At 40.1% G+C, this 17,824-nt stretch overlaps 1 protein-coding gene and 1 non-coding gene across 2 annotated transcripts in view; both read left to right on the forward strand.

The window, feature by feature from the left end:
- The first annotated feature begins 12,931 nt into the window (after positions 1–12,931).
- TRNAA-UGC (transfer RNA alanine (anticodon UGC)) lies at positions 12,932–13,003 on the forward strand. The gene has a single exon. It is a non-coding gene; the product is annotated as a tRNA-Ala (tRNA).
- A 2,168-nt stretch (positions 13,004–15,171) lies between these two features.
- The window catches only part of Impbeta11 (importin beta11), a 40,705-nt gene continuing 38,052 nt past the window's right edge, over positions 15,172–17,824 (forward strand). Inside the window, exon 1 of the mRNA XM_089240147.1 lies at positions 15,172–15,550. Coding sequence (XP_089096273.1) covers positions 15,416–15,550 — 135 coding nt within the window. The 5' untranslated portion in view covers positions 15,172–15,415. The remainder of the gene's footprint in view (positions 15,551–17,824) is intronic.

The raw sequence follows: 17,824 nt of genomic DNA on the forward strand, positions 1-17,824 counted from the left end.
TCAAGGCCTTGCAGTGTATTTATTGCTTTGTGCAACGAGAAATGTAAAAGCTATTGTCTCCATAATCGGAAAAGGCTAGCTCGCATATAATGATATGATGTTGAAAAGGGTGGAAAGTGCGTTAATTGCTTTCTTCATTATATTAAGCTACTCCTCTCTCAATCCAAGCCAGGCAAGAGCTCACATTGCTGGCACTGCAACCATAGATGGCGACTTATCCGATAAGTCTGTCAGGCATGAGACTAATTTATTCGACTTCATTTACTTTAAGACTTTAACTCTGGACTAATATTTTTTTATTTATCTCCATAATATCTCGCGGCACCCCTTAGCTGATATCACGGCACCCCGGTTGGGAAACACTGGTTTACGAGCCCCTGGCATAGGATTTAGATAGAAAAACATTGTACTGCGTTTGTGTTTCATTTTCTCTAGGTTATGACTTCATAAGCTAGTACTACTAATAAACCACACACATGAACCTCGTCCACATTCCTCTGCGGAACTTCTAACAAATTGGTGTATGTTGGAGTGTACGTGTTGTGAATCTATCGTGAAGTTTTTTTCTGTGTAAATGCTTGTTATGTGTAGTGTGCTGCTATCTGCCATAATTTTTTTTAACTATGAGTGAAGGGTAATGATTGAATAATTGTAGGCCTGTTAGGCTCTCTGTGGCGAGACATTTTAATGTGGACATCGGCTCGCATTCGCGCCTCGAAGTTGGTACCCGCAGAAAAACAGCTTCAGCCGACAACCACTGTGACGACGGTGAGGTATAAACCGTACATGCATGTACTTAACCGAAAACATGCATCTCGTACACATTCCTCTACGGAATTTCTAACGAATTGGCATACGCCGGAATGTGTGTTCTGAGTGTATGCTTGGCCCTAACGTATTTATGTTGCGCTTGTTTCGTGTTCATTCTGGCATCTGGCTTCCATTTTCTGAAGTAAAGGTGGAAATGATAAAGGCGTGCCTGCTCTCTGCGGAGAGACTTTTTCAAATGGGCGATCGGCTCACATTCGTGCCTAGAAGCTGGAAAACAGCAGAAAACCAACTTCAGCCAGCCGCCACTATGCCGTCAACGGGGTTCGAACCTGGATCCTCAGGACGATAGTCCAGCACGATGCCCACACGACCGCACAGCGGCTGACTTTATAAGCTATCAAATGGTTTTAACTCATCAAAAATGCTCTCTATTTTCCTGCTCTTGTTTTTCCAGACAATAATATTGTCTGGAAAAACAAACTCTTTCTGTTCTGAAAAATTGCTGATTGGAAAATATTATTTTAAAAAAAGTTATAGGAAGTTCCTTGAGAGAGAAATAGCTAAGTATATATATATTTTTTTTTTTGCAACTTTGGTATTTTTAATGTATGAATATAATAGCAATATTATTATATTTATTATAGACATATTGCAATATTACTTACTGTACACATGCAATTAGATTTCAGTATCCTAACAAGCAATTATATTGACATGTCACTTCAAATAATTAAAACTCTGTGTTTGTGGAATTGATATTTAAAAAAATATATTGTACATGGAACTCAAATTACTTTTAAGCTATCAAAAACAGTAATTGTGGAACTATTTTTCTTGACTGTCGGAAGTTTGGCAGTTTATGGTTTAAGCCAGGGGTTCTTAACCTACGGGTCGGTTTCCGAGATGGGTCGTTCAAATCCACTAACAGCCAGGGGTTGCTCTTGAGCTATGGATCCCGACCAAATTTGATTCGCATTGGGCGTCCGAGAAGTTGTCGCACAAGTACACTTTTTGCCAGAGTTTCTTGAGCTATCTATTACCATTGAAATTTAATTGTCACATTATCTCAAAAACTAGGATCAATCTGACAAAACCAATGCCAAATTCTGTATCAGCGGCCCAAAATTACCCTGAAATCACTAAATATCTTTGTAAATGATTTACTGTATTTATTTATAACGCACAGGTTCAATGTGATTTGTACGTTTCTTATGGTATTACCATTGAAATTTGATTTCCACTTCATCTGAATAACTAGAGCCAATCTGACAAAACCAATGCCAAATTCGGAATCATAATCCTCAATATACCCTAAAACCCTTAAAAGTTTCTTAATAACATGAAAAAAAAAATTTTTGTTTATTCATTTGTTGGCTATTTTGTTGTGTCATTTGTGGGAGGGGTAAAGAGTGGATTTTTCTTTTCACACTATATGTACTGCATTACAGTTCCTACAATCGACACTTGTGAAACAAAAACTAGAGCTAATTATCAATTTTGGCTGTCTGTCATTTTCGGTTTAAGCAGCTACAAAAGTAGCGGAATTAGCTACTTTTATTCAATTTACAATTTTGTTGTTGAACAGTGTTATTGACGTCATAGCCGAGGTGTCGTTACAATCAAGGTCGTTATAATCATTCGATAATGTATTATCGAACAGGATTATTAACTGCAAATAAATTAGTGGTTTCATAGGTATAGGAATAGAGATAATGCTTCAATAAACAATACTCATCGAACAACATTAGTTTAAACCCCTTTTCCATTTCTGATAAATTTTCCACGACAGCGATTTCACCATATAATGAACATATCATCGTAACATTATCCGAAGTTGTGCATTTTACGAGCTGTTATGGATCACATAACACAGCAATTCCGTCAAAAGATCCGTCATTTTGCGGTATAATAGGTTGATACCCCGAGGGTAGAAAGGTTTTACTGTCTTCAAAGTAGAGACTCGCTCCTTCTTGATCTCTCTCTCTCTCTCTGTAACGCTGAATAAGCTTTAAAATGATCAAACGGATTCCCTATCTCTCTCACCCTCAGTTCAAGAAAAGACAAGCAGCAAGCGATGGTTAAAACGTTCAGGTTTAGTTTTAGGGCCGATGAATTGGATTGTGTATGTGTGTGTGATAGAAAGAGCCGCTTTTAGCTCCCGAAAGATACGACGTGAGAGCTCTTGAAATTGAGTTAAACCTGCTCTCGAGATTAACAAAGACTTTTCCCCAAAATCAAACAATCTTGACAACCTCACGTATCATTATATACACTTGGTTTTGCACGATCCACACACATCATTCGTCATTCCGCAAGATTCCCTTGTTTTTTCATTCCGTATTGATTGTAGCATTATGTTGCGCAATGCAAGGCTTTCTTATCGAATCGGCCCATCCGGGTACGCCCGGGGGGGGGGGGGGGGAAAGCTAGCGATGATGAGATTCGGTACTATGGTTTTCGAAGGGAAGTACGAAAATTTGTCAGCAAGTATTTTGAGCTATTTAGTGTGGTCCTCGGGACACCACTTTGTGCCCTAGGCCCTAATGTGCGCCTGTACCTCACAGAGTTACAGTTCAGAGCTGAAACGGGGATGTTGACTATAATTTTTGATCGGCGCTACATCGATTTTTCATCGGCAGATGGGAGGTAGGAAAGAAAAGAAACGAAATTTTTCTGTCCCTATAGAGCAGGGGTTCTTAACCGAGGGTCTATGGACCCCCTAAGGGCAGGGGTCTTCAACCTTGCAGTAACGGCGGGCCAAATTTAAACTTCCCACAAAGTACGCGGGCCCCCAACTGAAGAAATTTAGTGGCATCTTATTAGAAGGGGTCAATAGGGCCCCGAGTTAAACAGGGGACAAAAATAATTGAAGACTTTATTATTTATTCTCAAATTATTTCTTTTTATTAATTATCAATTTTGTTTAGTTCTGAAAGTTTTTTTCACTAATTCTGAAAAAGTTTTTCATTAATAAAATTAATTAATTTAATTAATTAATTAATTAATGCCGAGATTATCGAATTTCAACCTGAAATCATTATTTCAAATGATTCTTTAATTATTTATTTCGGTGCAATTCTGAAATTATTTTCTTTCCCCACATATTTTGAAATCATTGTTTTTCAATATAATTATGCGATTATTATTTTATTGAGTATGAAATAAATTTTATCAGAAATTTTCGAGATTATTTCTCTCATATTATTAGTTATATATGAGGGACTCACAACCATAGTATAGACCAAGTCCATTTATCTTCATTATTTATAATAACGCCTTAAAGTTTTTGATAGATTATTAATTCAGTTCAAATGATGTAAAGGAATTGAATATGTCAAAGTTTAGTTGAAAATATCATTTTTTTAGTGACTTGCTTTTACAAATAATAAATTGTATGTTGTAAATTTATAGTCTTTCTTTGATAATGAGGACTTGGTCTACTATGGTCGTGAATTGAAGCTTTTACGTGAAAAAATATGATGCTACAATGTATAAGTGAAGGACATTTATTATGATTTATTTTATATATTATGAAATATTCTTAATTTTGAAATATTTCCATTAGCTTTAAATCAATTGTAATGAATAAAAAATGTTACCATTTGTCATAAATCAGTCACTAAAAAATATTGTCATCTTCATCAATTCTAGAGGAAGTAGCTTGGAGCCTAGTATTTGCTAGGCTCCAACTGGAAGATTCTGAAATATGCATAATGTATAGCATATAATGCATCTCTTTCATATCTTTCTTTTTTGGCAAAAGTGATCTTTCTATGGTCCGCGTACAATGCATTTTGACTTGCATGAGACAAAGAAAGCAATTTTCGTCCACACGAGCCTGCTTTTCCAAATTTATTTTTCGAGAAGGTAAATCCTCTTATTCAGGGTTTCTTTGAACTGACATGAAGGGACAACCTCTCATAACTCACAGCCATCTGATATTCAACCAACTGAAACAAACTCCCTCTCAGTGTCCTTCTTTCTGTTAGTGACAGCTTCTTACAAAGCTGCAGTAGAAACCAAATCATAAATTTTAACTTCTGTAAATAAAAATTCTGGGCATCTCTTCTTTGCATTCTTAATTATTCCCTTCCAATCACCATGGATTTGGAGTCAATTGACTGAGCTGCTCTGTGTCTGTACTATTGACTAGTTTTGACAGTGTAAGGACATTTTGATGTTCCGGTTTTGGCCATCACATGCATCGGAATATAGAATTAGTTCCTTATATTTAGAGGCTTTCCCTCTCAGGTGTCTCACAAAAATTCTAGAAATGTCTTCAGAATCTCTTCCCCCCCCCCTTCCATTTCATCCCAAACGTACATGTATCCAACATTATCATTAAAGGAATGTACCCCAAAGTTATAAACATATAGATTGCGTTTATAATAAGCTACGGATGTTGAAAACTTAGGAAAATAAAGTGTTTTTTTGTTGCAAGTCTAATGTACAGCAGCAATTGTCATTCGAGGCTTTATCCTCCTTATCCTTATCCGTTTTCATTTTCTCTCTACCCTGCTGTGTTTTCCGCAAGTGGAGCTCTCGTATAGTTTCAAGACTTTTTCTACTGGTTCCCCAATCATTTTCTGTTAAAAGCTTCATGGAATGTCATCGCATAATTTACATGTATCTGTACTTGTTGGTTTAAAGTGTCAATTAAATTTTGTGCTGAAGATTTTGTAATAGAATTTCTCTTTCACGGAGATCTTATTCTTTGCCGCATATTCCTCTACATCAGTGTTTCCCAAAGTGGGCAATATCGCCCCCTGGTGGGCGATGGAATGGCTCAGGGGGCGATAGAAGTTACGGATTTAACATGGGATCCTATGGGTTCGGTTGAGTTGGGGGGCGATGAGAGAAAAACATTTCTGAAGAAGGGGGCGATGGAACGAAAAGTTTGGGAAACTATGCTCTACATAAATGTCATACATCTTCCGAATCGAAAGATGATGGCTACTTTCTATTAGGATTATCTTTCCTGGAATAGTGACTTTTGATAGGCTGGAAATTACTTTACGTGATCAATAATGTCGGTAATGTCAATTTTGTTTCCAGGAGTATGTCTGCCTCTAGAGTATGAAGTGGATGATATGATGCAATCCTTACAATCTTTATTCAAACATCTTTAAACACGTCCCTAGAGCTAAGTTGCAATATTAGGTAACTACCATTGACAATATTATCATCCGATGATTCATATGATGAATCAGGAACGTATTCCTCTCCAGAAGACTCAAAATCACAACTCATGTTGACTTGAAAATGATTAATATAATGAAAGTTTCATGCATTACTTCACCAGCTGTGAAAACAAACGCCACCCCTGAGAAAGTAGGTGAACTACGAACTTATCTCACTAAGGCAGCGAACAGAACAGACGTTGCTGCATCTCCTGAACTAACTATCATGTTTTTTGTAAAAAATGGACTTGGTCTGTATGTTGTGAACCCCTCAATTATTGTTATTAATTCCGAAATTATTTATCTCAAAAATTCTAAGATAATGGGAAATAATTTTAGAATAAGTGAAAGAAATAATTTTAGAATAAATGAAAGAAATAATTTTAGAATAAATGAAAGAAATAATTTTAGATATTAATATTAACAATGTTAATATTACAAGTGGTTAATCAAGAGATTGCTAAGAGAGGAAACCCATATACAGACGGCGAATACATTAAAAAGTTGTTTTCTAAATGCATCCGAGGTGCTATTTCGGGATTTTGAGAACAAAGCAGATATTCTAAAAAAAAAAAATTAAAGAGTTACCATTGTCTGCTAAAACAGTCAAAATGTCTCCGCATATAACCAACCAGCAAGTCGAAGATCTTAAATTGGTTTCAGCTTTATCAATAGCAGTTGACGAGTCTTGTGACATAAATGATACAGCGCAAGAGTTTCAGTTTTTGCACGATTTATTTCATCTACAGGTCCTAAAGAAGAACTTTTTTAGGATTCTTGCCACTCAAAAAGGTCAAACACGTAGAGAGGATGTAGCAAATGCTGTAATTGAGTGCATTGAAAAACATCATATTCCACTCGATAAAATTGTCTCAATTCCAACAAACGGGAGGGGGGGGGGTGGAAAGTATGACCGGCGTAAGGAACGTGTTTGTTGCTATTTTGAAAGAAAAAATCAATCGCGCGCAAGATACTTACCATTGCATCATTCATCAAGAAGCGCTTTGTGCGCAGACATTTCCAGAAGAAATTTGCTAAGTTATGGGATTGGTGCAAGGACGTAGCGAGGTGGGGAGGGACTTAGGGGTCTGGTCCCCCCCCCCGAAATGTGAGAAAATGACCGAAAAAAGGGAAAAAGATGGCCAAATCTATTGTTCTATCACTTTGGTCCCCCCCCCCCGAAATGAAAGTGCCCCTCCCCCCGAACGAAATTTCTGGCTGCCCCCCTGGATTGGTGATTGATATTATCAACTCCATTATAGCTAAAGCTCTTAATCATCGCCAATTTAAAGAATTTTTAGATGAAATGGGGAGTGAGTACGCAGATCTTCTGCTGCATAACAAAGCACGTTGGTTTTCAAGAGGGAAACTTTTTGAAACGTTTCGCTTGATATTGACATTTGCTATTTCAAAACAACACTTTTAAATGTGAGGGAAGATTTTTCTCAACAGGTTTCAGGAATTCAGAAACAACAAAGCGACGTTACTGTAACAGAATTAAATTTTTCTCCCTTTAATATTGACATTGGCAACTTCGAAACGCAATTGCTGGATTTAAAAAAACAAAGAATTGTGGAGCTCGAAATTTGAAAGTCTTTGTGCTAATATAGAAATATTGAAGATATCGTATATATCGTATGCAGGATTTTCTCATGGGGGGGGGGGGCATTCAACATTTCTTTTTTCTCCCCTTAAGGGTTTTTTTCACTGAAAAAATACACGATAATCGATAATCTTTTCTCAAGGGAGGTATGCAAAACTTTTTTCGGGGGGGGGGGTAGGGGGCCTGGGGGGCTCGGCACTAGCGTGTGGAGGCCATGTTCACAGGTCTCAAACATACTAAGGTGATCCTACTACCGCATCAGCGGGAGCGAAATGTCTGACTCAACACAAGACCAAAGAAGCTATAGTGATTACGTGAGTTTTTATCCGTCCGACCTTAGGGAATATATTCCCTACGACTAAATATATCCTCCCCTGCGAATATGAATAATATAATATATTCCCTACATTTATCCCCAGAGCGTTAGTTGGATTGTGTCACGTGACCACAAACACATTGAGTCGGCCGTGCCTGAGGTTCGGACGGATAAAGTCACGTGAGCTCTAGCTTCCTTGGGCTTGAATTGAGTCGGCCGGCGACTAGAAAAAACAATTTATCCTGTCCTGTCGCCGGGGGGGGGGGGGGCATACCATACCAACCAAGAAGAGTCCAGGCTAGGTCACTTGTTGGAAATATCAGCCTATGTCCCTGTGCAGAGGCTGGACTGCCTCGGAAGAAATAAATAAAATCGGTTCCTCTTCCCCATAATTTTGGCACCCCACTTCCAGTGCCGTCTTAAAGCATGGTCCTACCCGGGCGCCTCAAGGAAAGAAGAGGCCTGACAAAAATTAAATATGGTTGAAATTTTCGAGAATTTGCCTGGTAGGGCCTCAGAAATATCACTTGGCCCGGGGACCCCATGATGCTCTTAAGACGGCCCTGCCCACTTTCCCATAATTTTTGACGTAGAAGTGTAAACTCAGTGCCCTTCCTGGTTCATCATGCTGGGCATTGGACCCTCCCCTCCCCCGACTTGCTCTTTCTTAGTTGCAGCCCTGTACATCAGAAAGAACACAAACCTCTCGGTGAGTGTCTAAACCCCCAAAATGAAATAGCTCAGACCTGAAGATATCATAATAACGCGTCTTCGGAGAAAGGAAAGCAAATCCTATCGAATTTCTTAACTAATAAACACGATTGTATATTTTAATTGGTGCTGCCATCTATAATTGAATTTTTCACCTTCCAAAGAAATATGCAGCCCTCATTTTGATTCCTGAAATTGATCTCGATACTATTCGTTATACATTTTTTTCTAGGTGTGGCTGGATGCTCTTCAAACTTCTCTGATTATGAATACTGTATTATCAGGGCTTGATATAGGCAAGTGTGAAGGGTAAGGGTGCAGCCGCACCGGGCCGCAAAACAGCATAAAATACTTTGATTACATTTTGACATTCTCAACGTTTCACTGACTTGACATCAAGGCCGTAGCGTGCCTTCTCGGGAGGGGCCCCGCGGGCCGGCATTTTCTTGGGGCACTCTTGAAAGGGTAATTATTATGAAAAATAAGTGTACATTATTTTGTGAAGCCCCATCGGGCCCTGGTGGGTTCTCCTGTTGCTCAGTCTAGTTACGGGCTCACTTGACATTAAAAAAAAACAAATAGCTCTTAAAATTTTGTCCAAACCTGTAAAATCCAGACATCGAACCACAGGCGGAGATAGACTTGGAAGTCTGGGGGGGGGGGGGACACACGATGTATATATACATATATACATTAGATCGGTCGATTCCACCTTTGACGATGGGGGGAGGGCAATGTCCCCCACGCCCCCCCCCCCGTATCTCCGTCCATGCATCGAACACTCTGGCCTTGAGTTTTCACAGAACCCTGCTCCCCAAGCCAAATCAAGAGAATGCTGGTGGATATAGTGCCCCGAGCGTTGGACCAGTGAGGGCGCTAAATTCATTTTTTTTAAGTTATTCAAAATTACACGAGGGAGGCATAAAGCAGGCTTGTCCGGCTGATGAAAGAGTATTTAGTTGCGGCCTTAGTTCTCTAGTCTCGACAGTCACCCCAACCTTTAAGTGATCTGGTGCATGGCCCTCCATAAGGTCGGGACAGACAGCGCTCCCCATAAGGATGAGGCTGATGCATGGCCCCCCACAAAGGGGGGGGGCTGACAGGGCTCTAGTCCTGGGGCTCGGGACAGTTCTGATCATTTTTTGCTTTTTCACGCTATAAATTAACTACAGAAGGGCTAGTGAAAAGTCTAACCGGGGGGCAGAGTGCCGTCTTAAGGCATGGGCCCACCTGGACACGGCCCGGGAGCCTCAAGAGAAAAGGGGGCCTCACAAACATTAGATCTGGTTGAAATTTTCAAAAATTTTCCTGATAGGGCCTCAGAAAAATCACTTCGCCCGAGGGCTCATGATGCTCATAAGACGGTCCTGCCGGGGGACCCGAGAAAGATCCCAGCCTAGGGGCCTCGCTCCAGGATGTGGGGACCATGGCTGGAACGCTCGTGAAAAGTATTGTGAAAAAAATTCTCTTCATTTTTTGGATTTTCCCGCGTTCATTTCGATCAAATAATACATATGCTGCCATCTATACATATATTATGCACTTGAAAACTCTTATGTTTTGTAGTCGTGTCACTAGATAGCAGCAGCACCCGTGAAGATCTTTCTGTGTCAATCATTTTCGTAACTGCTTGAAAAGTTTCGATTTTTTGTTATCACGGAACAGCGAAAGTCTGGCTATAAACTCAGAGAATGAACTAACTGACCATATATAGTACAGAAAATTACGGGACATTGAAATCCCAAAAACGATTAAGTTCAAAACATCGCTAATTAACACTAAAAAAAAGGTGCCAATTGTGCTCAAAAATACTAAAAAATTAGCCAATGGGCGATAAATAGAGAGCTCCACGAATCACGCAGCGATAATCCCGAGAATACGTCAAACAAGACGAATATGTGAGAGCACTGCAACGGAGTAATGATATTTACAGTTGTTGTCATCATAATATTATTGATAATTTAACCCTTTATAGGTCTCTGAGAAAATAATTTCCCACCATTGAAAATTAAAGTAATTATTGTGAAATTTATTATTTTTTCTTGTGAAGTTGGATGAATTTGGGAATGTTCTTAAAAGTAGGAAGATTTTATTGATATGAGATGCATTTCCCGCCTATAATGAAGTTTTTTCATGAAAGTGCAAAGTATATTTCCAGCACCTCCTAGAGATAGGCCTCCACACGCTGGTCGTGATGCCAGCAAGTAGTCCACCCTCACTCAGAATATTCAGAGAAAGAAATTCCGCTACACGTGCCAGTATCATCGTTGTACGGTAAAGAAACGATCGGGCTCAGAATTGGCGATTTCTATTCCCCCACATCCAATCATGCGGTATTTGTGAGCCAACCAGGAAGATTCTACGCCAAAATAAGAAGAAACTAAATAGGATGCTGTGGTTCAAAATGTGGCAAACTTGCTAGGTAGTCATAATGACGTTACATATGAACTTGGCAACCCGTGCGGAGGCCTTCTATATAGAACAGTGGTTCCCAACCTTGTTTAGGCCCCGTCCCACCTCCAAAGCATTTCTGAAATCCTGATGTCCCCTTTTGTCGGGGGGTCCCCCACCCTGTGGTAAAACTTCATAGGCTCCATAACAAAGTTTTTTTTCCAAATGTAAGAAACGTCACTTTTTGCTTTGGCCTCCTTAAATTTTAAAACCACGGGGTCTTCACTGCAGGGGCGTAGCCATATATTTCGTTCGGGGGGGGGGGGGAAGACCAAAGTGACAGAACAATGGATTTGGCCATCTTTTTCCCTTTTTTCGGTCATTTTCTCACATTTCGGGGGAAGACCAGACCCCCAAGTCCTCCCCCTTCGCGACGCCCTTGCTTCACCGCCCTATTTCTGTCTACTTTTACTTAGGTCGGGATTATAATATAAAAGTTTGGTACACAACTTGTTACATTTGGTCGACTGTTATCGATACATTTATTGGTTGCATTTTTAAGTTTTATAAAAGAACTTTTCTAAAACTTCTATATAGTGTAATCCGGCCTAAGTCAAAAGCAATGGGCCTTAATCAGGGGGTCCTCGGAGGGACTTCGGGGAAGAGGGGGCACTCCTTGAGCATTTTACTCATTGTTTCTGCATTATTGCTGTATACAGAATATTATTTTTTTAAAGGAGTTCTTGGAGTTAATTTTTCTTCATTTTATTCGCGCGGGGGGCGGGTCCATATACTTAACCTAACTGACACAAATTTTCATGGGCGGAGATGCGGGGAGGCATTGCCCCCCCCTCCCCCCTCAGCTAATGAGTGAGGGGGGTTAGTGACCATATGAATAGTTGAGTAAGTGACCATATGAATGATCGAGCGAGTGACCATATGAATGATCGAGTGACTGAGTGGGTGAATTACAAAGTGAATGAGCAATTCCGTGAGTGACCGTGACTCACTCATTTGCTCACCTGCTCAATCACCACCTAACTCACTTGATCAATCACTTACTGATACCCTCACCTGCTCACGTTCCATCACTCATATGTCACGTTGCCGATAAATTGTTTGACGGTGAATTTTTCTAGCGATGAATCGTTGTGTCAGTGAATTGCGAGGTGGCGAATTTTCTTCTCGGTGAATAGCGTGGCGGTGACTTGTTAGCGATGAATTTTTCTTCATAGGTTTTCTTCATATCGAACGTAGAAGTTTCTGTATTATGGGACTTTATCCGCGTGTCTTGATGTAGTTAGCGTGTTTCAGAGTGTGTAAGCAGGACGTTCATGCCAATGTTAGTCTGCTGCATTTGCACAGGATGGGTTGCATAAATCATGTGAGTGTCAGACGGAAAGGAGTTTGGACATTTCAAATGGTAGAGATAGTGTTAATGAAGTTACTCACATGTCACACAGCACTCTCAAGAGTATTTATTGGCAATAAAGGTGAACACATTTATCATCAAACAGATTGAAATTACGGTCTAAAGGCAAATCTTCACAGACATCACCAAGTATAGTACCTAACTAGCGCATCGAAACCATGGGCGGAGATACGGGGGGGGGGTGACGTGAGGGGCAATGCCGCGCCCCCCCCCCAGTGTCAAAGGTGGAGTCGACTGATCTAATGTATATATATGACATGAATGTCGCTCTCCACTTGTTAATACAAGATATACAGAAGACTGGATGTTGTGAAGATATTTATTATTTCAGATGTTAATTTTTTAAGGAAGGAAAAAACTCATCTCTGCCTCTACCGGGAGTCGAACCCGGGTCCCTCGATACGTTCGGCATATATACGCTCTAGCGAAGGAAAATCCCTATCTCCTCTGTAGCTTAGTGGTCAGAGCACTCGTCCGGCATTTTTTCGTTCGGCATATATACGCTCTAGCGAAGGAAAATCCCTATCTCCTCTGTAGCTTAGTGGTCAGAGCACTCGTCTTGCAATCGAGGGACCCGGGTTCGACTCCCGGTAGAGGCAGAGATGAGTTTTTTCCTTCCTTAAAAAATTAACATCTGAAATAATAAATATCTTCACAACATCCAGTCTTCTGTATATCTTGTAATGTATATATGAATATATGAGCTGACATCATCATCATCGTGCCCCCCCCAGACTTCCAAGTCAATCTCCGCCTATGCATATTTTCCATGGAACACAAAACATTAAGAACCCTTGGTCCAACCCCTTACACTTAAATAGAAAAATAAAAGAAATCATCAAGAAACTATAAAAATCAAAAATTTGAACTGATATAAAAAATGAAGGGGGAGTTCTGAAGTTTTCAAGCCTTCATAGAAAAACTCAAAATGCCCCCCTAGTGTTCTCCTGAAAGAGTGAGTGAGCAAATGAGCAAGTGAGTGTGCAGCACATCACTCACTCAATCGCTCAATCATTCAATTGCTCACCCACTGACTCGGTGGTTACTCATCCACTCTGTCATTCAACCACACACTTGATTATTCATACTTCAGTAGCACACTGGTATAGAACGACGTAGAAACGGCATTCATTGGTCGACGTAGTTCGACGTAAAGAGAAATTTGGATCATTTCAAAAGAGACTAATTATCGTACAAGATATTTTCCTTCGAAACGAAATGCTCTAAAAATCAGAGTAAAACCATTTTAAAAGAAAAAAGAAAATATTTTGGCGTTGATTGAGTGAATAAAGTTTTACTATATTCTTCGCTATCGGATACGTAAAAATTTCCAACCTCTTTCCGACGTTCCGACGTCGGACCGATATCGATACAATATCCTAACGATATCGTTGCGCTACTAGGGTTGATCAGTCATACAGTCACTCACCCGTTCACTCATGCGGTCACTACTCTCTCTCAGTCAATCGGAAAGTTAATCACTCACTAGTTTATTCACTAGGTGATTCACCAACTCATTCGGTCGCTCCAGTGCCATCTTAACGCATGGGCCCCACCGGGCACTGCACGGGGCCTCAGAAAAACGAGAAGAACTTTAATTTTTCGAGAATTTGTCAGGTAGGGTCTCGAAAAAATCACTTGGCCCGGGAGCCCATGATGCTCTTAAGACAGCCCCGGGTCGCTCTCTCGTTCATACATCCAGTGACTTGCCCAATCACTCCGTCACCAGCACACTGATGATGAACTGTTGTCGGTGAATTTTTTCAGTGGTAATTTTTCCGTCAGTGGATTGTTTGTCGGTGATTTTTCCGCAGGTGGATTGATTGTCGGTGATTTTCCGTCGTTTGATAGTTTGTCGGCTAGTTTTCCCTCGGTCGATTTTTTGTCGGTGATTTTCCGTCGTTTGATTGTTTGTTGGCGAATTTTCCCTTGGTGGATTGTTTGTCGGGGATTTTTCCGCAGGTTGATTGATTTTTGTCATTTGATTATTTGTCGGCGAGTTTTCCCTCGGTGGATTGTTTGTTGGCGAATTTTTCCTCGGTGGATTGTTTGTCGGGGATTTTTCCGCAGGTGGATTGATTGTCGGTGATTTTCGTCATTTGATTGTTTGTCGGGGATTTTTCCGCAGGTGGATTGATTGTCGGTGATTTTCGTCATTTGATTGTTTGTCGGCGAGTTTTCCCTCGGTGGATTGTTTGTCGGGGATTTTTCCGCAGGTGGATTGATTGTCGGTGATTTTCGTCATTTGATTGTTCGTCGGCGAGTTTTCCCTCGGTGGATTGTTTGTTGGCGAATTTTTCCTCGGTGGATTGTTTGCCGGGGATTTTTCCGCAGGTGGATTGATTGTCGGTGATTTTCGTCATCTGATTGTTTGTCGGCGAGTTTTCCCTCGGTGGATTATTTGTCGGGGATTTCTCCACAGGTGGATTGATTGTCTGTGATTTTCGTCATTTGATTCTTTGTCGGCAAGTTTTCCCTCGGTCGATTTTTTGTCGGTGATTTTCCGTCGTTTGATTATTTGTCGGCGAATTTCCACTTGGTGGTTTGTTTGGCGGTGATGTTCTGTCGTTTGATTGTTTGTCGGCGAGTTTTCCCTCGGTGGATTGTTTGTCGGCAAATTTTCTGTCGTTTGATTGTTTGTCGGTGATTTTACGTTGACATATATATCACTTATATCGTCAGGACGATAATATCAATTCCCTGTCCTTCTGATAACTTTCTTCAGGAATGAAACCACGATCACATCACATCCTCATCAGCAAAACCCAAACCGGGATTATAGAAAGTAAATAAAAAACCGCTAGAATAATATATATTTACGTTTGTTAATTTTTTTTTTCCACCCCCGTGCGTCGTGAATAAAAATGAAAGAAAGGAAAAAATAATATCACAATTGATGAATTACGCGATAAATTAATTGATTCATAGTTTGTACATTTTTTGTTTTGGACTCTCGAGATTGTCATTGTTTTTTTGTTTTTTTGTTTGATTGTTTCTCGGGACTCGTAGGCATGGATAGGTATTACTTGCTGGTAGTGGATGCCTTGACCAAAGCCTCCAGTCAAAATCCGGAGTTGATAAAGTCGGCCGAGGAGCAGCTCAAGTGTTTGGAGGCGGAGAGCGGAGGCTATTACTCCACTCTTATGGTGAGTGAGTGACACTCGAGTGATCTAAAATTCTCTTTGAGAATGCTAGCCATGTGTGTGCGGGGTTCGAGTACCAGCATGGGTATTTAATAGCCCTTCCCCCCCCTCCCTTCTACGTTTAAATGGCTCCCCTTACAAATGGGGAATGGTCATAATGTGTGATTATGATTGTGTCCGTGGCTGTAACGGATATACATACGTTGATCTAACTGGTGATCACTTTTACGATAATGTATATACTGATGTGGGTACCGACATCATTATATTGCATATTATTATATATCAAATTATTGTGAAGGGAAACTCCCAACAACAGCCACTAATGGGGGTGCCGTTATTGGGAGGTGGCTGTCATTGGGAATGACCGTTTAATTTCTGGTTAAGAAAAACAACTAAAATTTATGATCTGTATAATATGTAAAATGATAATACATTCTGTAATTGAGTACTATAATTATATAATTGATTATATTAGAAAACGTGGTTATAATTCTGGGATATAATAATTGCGTGATCAAGGACAGGGCCGTGACTAAAGGGGAATCAGTCAGGGCTGGTGCACCGGATACAGGACCAGAGAAGAGTGCGAATGAAAACATCAGTTCTTTAACATCACAAATTGGGGGCTCCATAATGTGTGTTTGCTCCGGCTGACCAAGCATCTAGTTGTAGTCCTGTTAATTGATCTACAGCGCTATTTTGGCATCCTGAAATTTAGGCTTGCAGTGCGGAGATAGAACACAACAGAAATGACTTGGCGAGCAAAACTGATGTGGACCAAGACATTGTACCCTGAAAATAGTTCTTTATTCCCACCCACGGTCAACTCAACCATACAGGCTCAATCCATGACACATGGGCCCTCAGAGTCATCTGATGTGGCCTGAGATCTCAAACCTAATTTTGTAAGAATGAACTAAAGCGGCACATTCTCAGATCACTTCAGTGAGCCGCAACGCATTTATAGATCACTCAAGTAACCTAGAAGCACTGTTCTAGATCATTGAAGTGATCCATAGCACATTACCACCAATGGTATTTACCATTGATGGGTTTTCACCGTCATAGTAAAAACATAGTAAGAACTTTTTGAATTTTTTTACCCAAAGAAAAAGGGCCAAAATAATATTTTTTGACTTTTTCTAGGCATAGTTACCCTCTTTCATGTTGGCAGATATGTTGCGATAAATTCCAAATATTTTGTGCTGCTCTCAGCCTGCAATTCAGTTACTATACAAAGAAAATGTTGGACACCAATACCTATTTCTTAATTGCCTTGGCAACCTGTCGTCTGGAATTTGTTCAGCCCTGGTTCACCCATGACAGTAATGAACATATATATATATGTTTATTTAATCAGTGTGTGTGTGTGCACTCAAATTATAGTTGAAATAATACACAGGGATCATAATTAAAGTAGTTTGGAACTTTGAGGCGAGAATTCGAGGCAGTCTTCATTCAAAGAAGTCTCTCTGCAGAGAAATTTCAACAAGATGCTGTAGCTTGATGCAAAAATGGATGAGATATCATTAGGTAACAAAAACATTTGATAACAGAAGACATGGTGTTTAAATTGCATTCACACGAGTAAAAAAATACACTGCAAGCACATGAACCACACATGGCCACCTTGGTCAGCTATTCACGGCAAACGCTCCGAAAAACATGTGAATTTCTCTTTCCTCCATTTTAGATGATAGTTCATTCTCGCAGTTCCATCAGTGTCTTAAAATATTATAATACTTACACAACATGAAAATTCAGGCATTTGCAATCTTTGTTTAATAATATCTTATTTTATTATGGAAGAATGAATACAGATAGAACCTTTCTCTTTAGTGTTTCTTTCAAAGTAAGTACCCTGTGCAGTTATGCATTTTTGCCATTGTTCATACAAAGATGTAAATGCAGATTGCAACTTTTGTTTTGTCACATCCTCCAGTGCCTTTGTCGCTGTTCTTCTTCAGAACCTTAGAGTTGTTGCCCTTTAAGCAAATTTTTTACCTGAGGAAAAAGGAAAATGTTACATGGAGCAAGGTCAGGGAAAATGCGATGTTTTGACAAGTAATCTGACACAAGGAAGGACCTGTGAGTCCTTAAATGTCTGATTCAGTGAGATGCAAGTGACCAGATCTTTCGAAGGCCAAGTCGTGCCTTCACGTTCAGCGCATTGTCATCAGGACAATGCACTGGCTCACAGGTCTTGTCTGGTATCAGATTATTTGTCAAAACATCACATTCCAATACTTCCACAACAAGCTTATTTCCCAGATC

Source organism: Pholcus phalangioides, unplaced genomic scaffold, assembly GCF_987345545.1.
Source record: "Pholcus phalangioides strain wild (caught in Gottingen) unplaced genomic scaffold, Ppha-v1.0 ptg000012l_1, whole genome shotgun sequence".
In the NCBI taxonomy this organism is placed as follows: Eukaryota; Metazoa; Arthropoda; class Arachnida; order Araneae; family Pholcidae; genus Pholcus; species Pholcus phalangioides.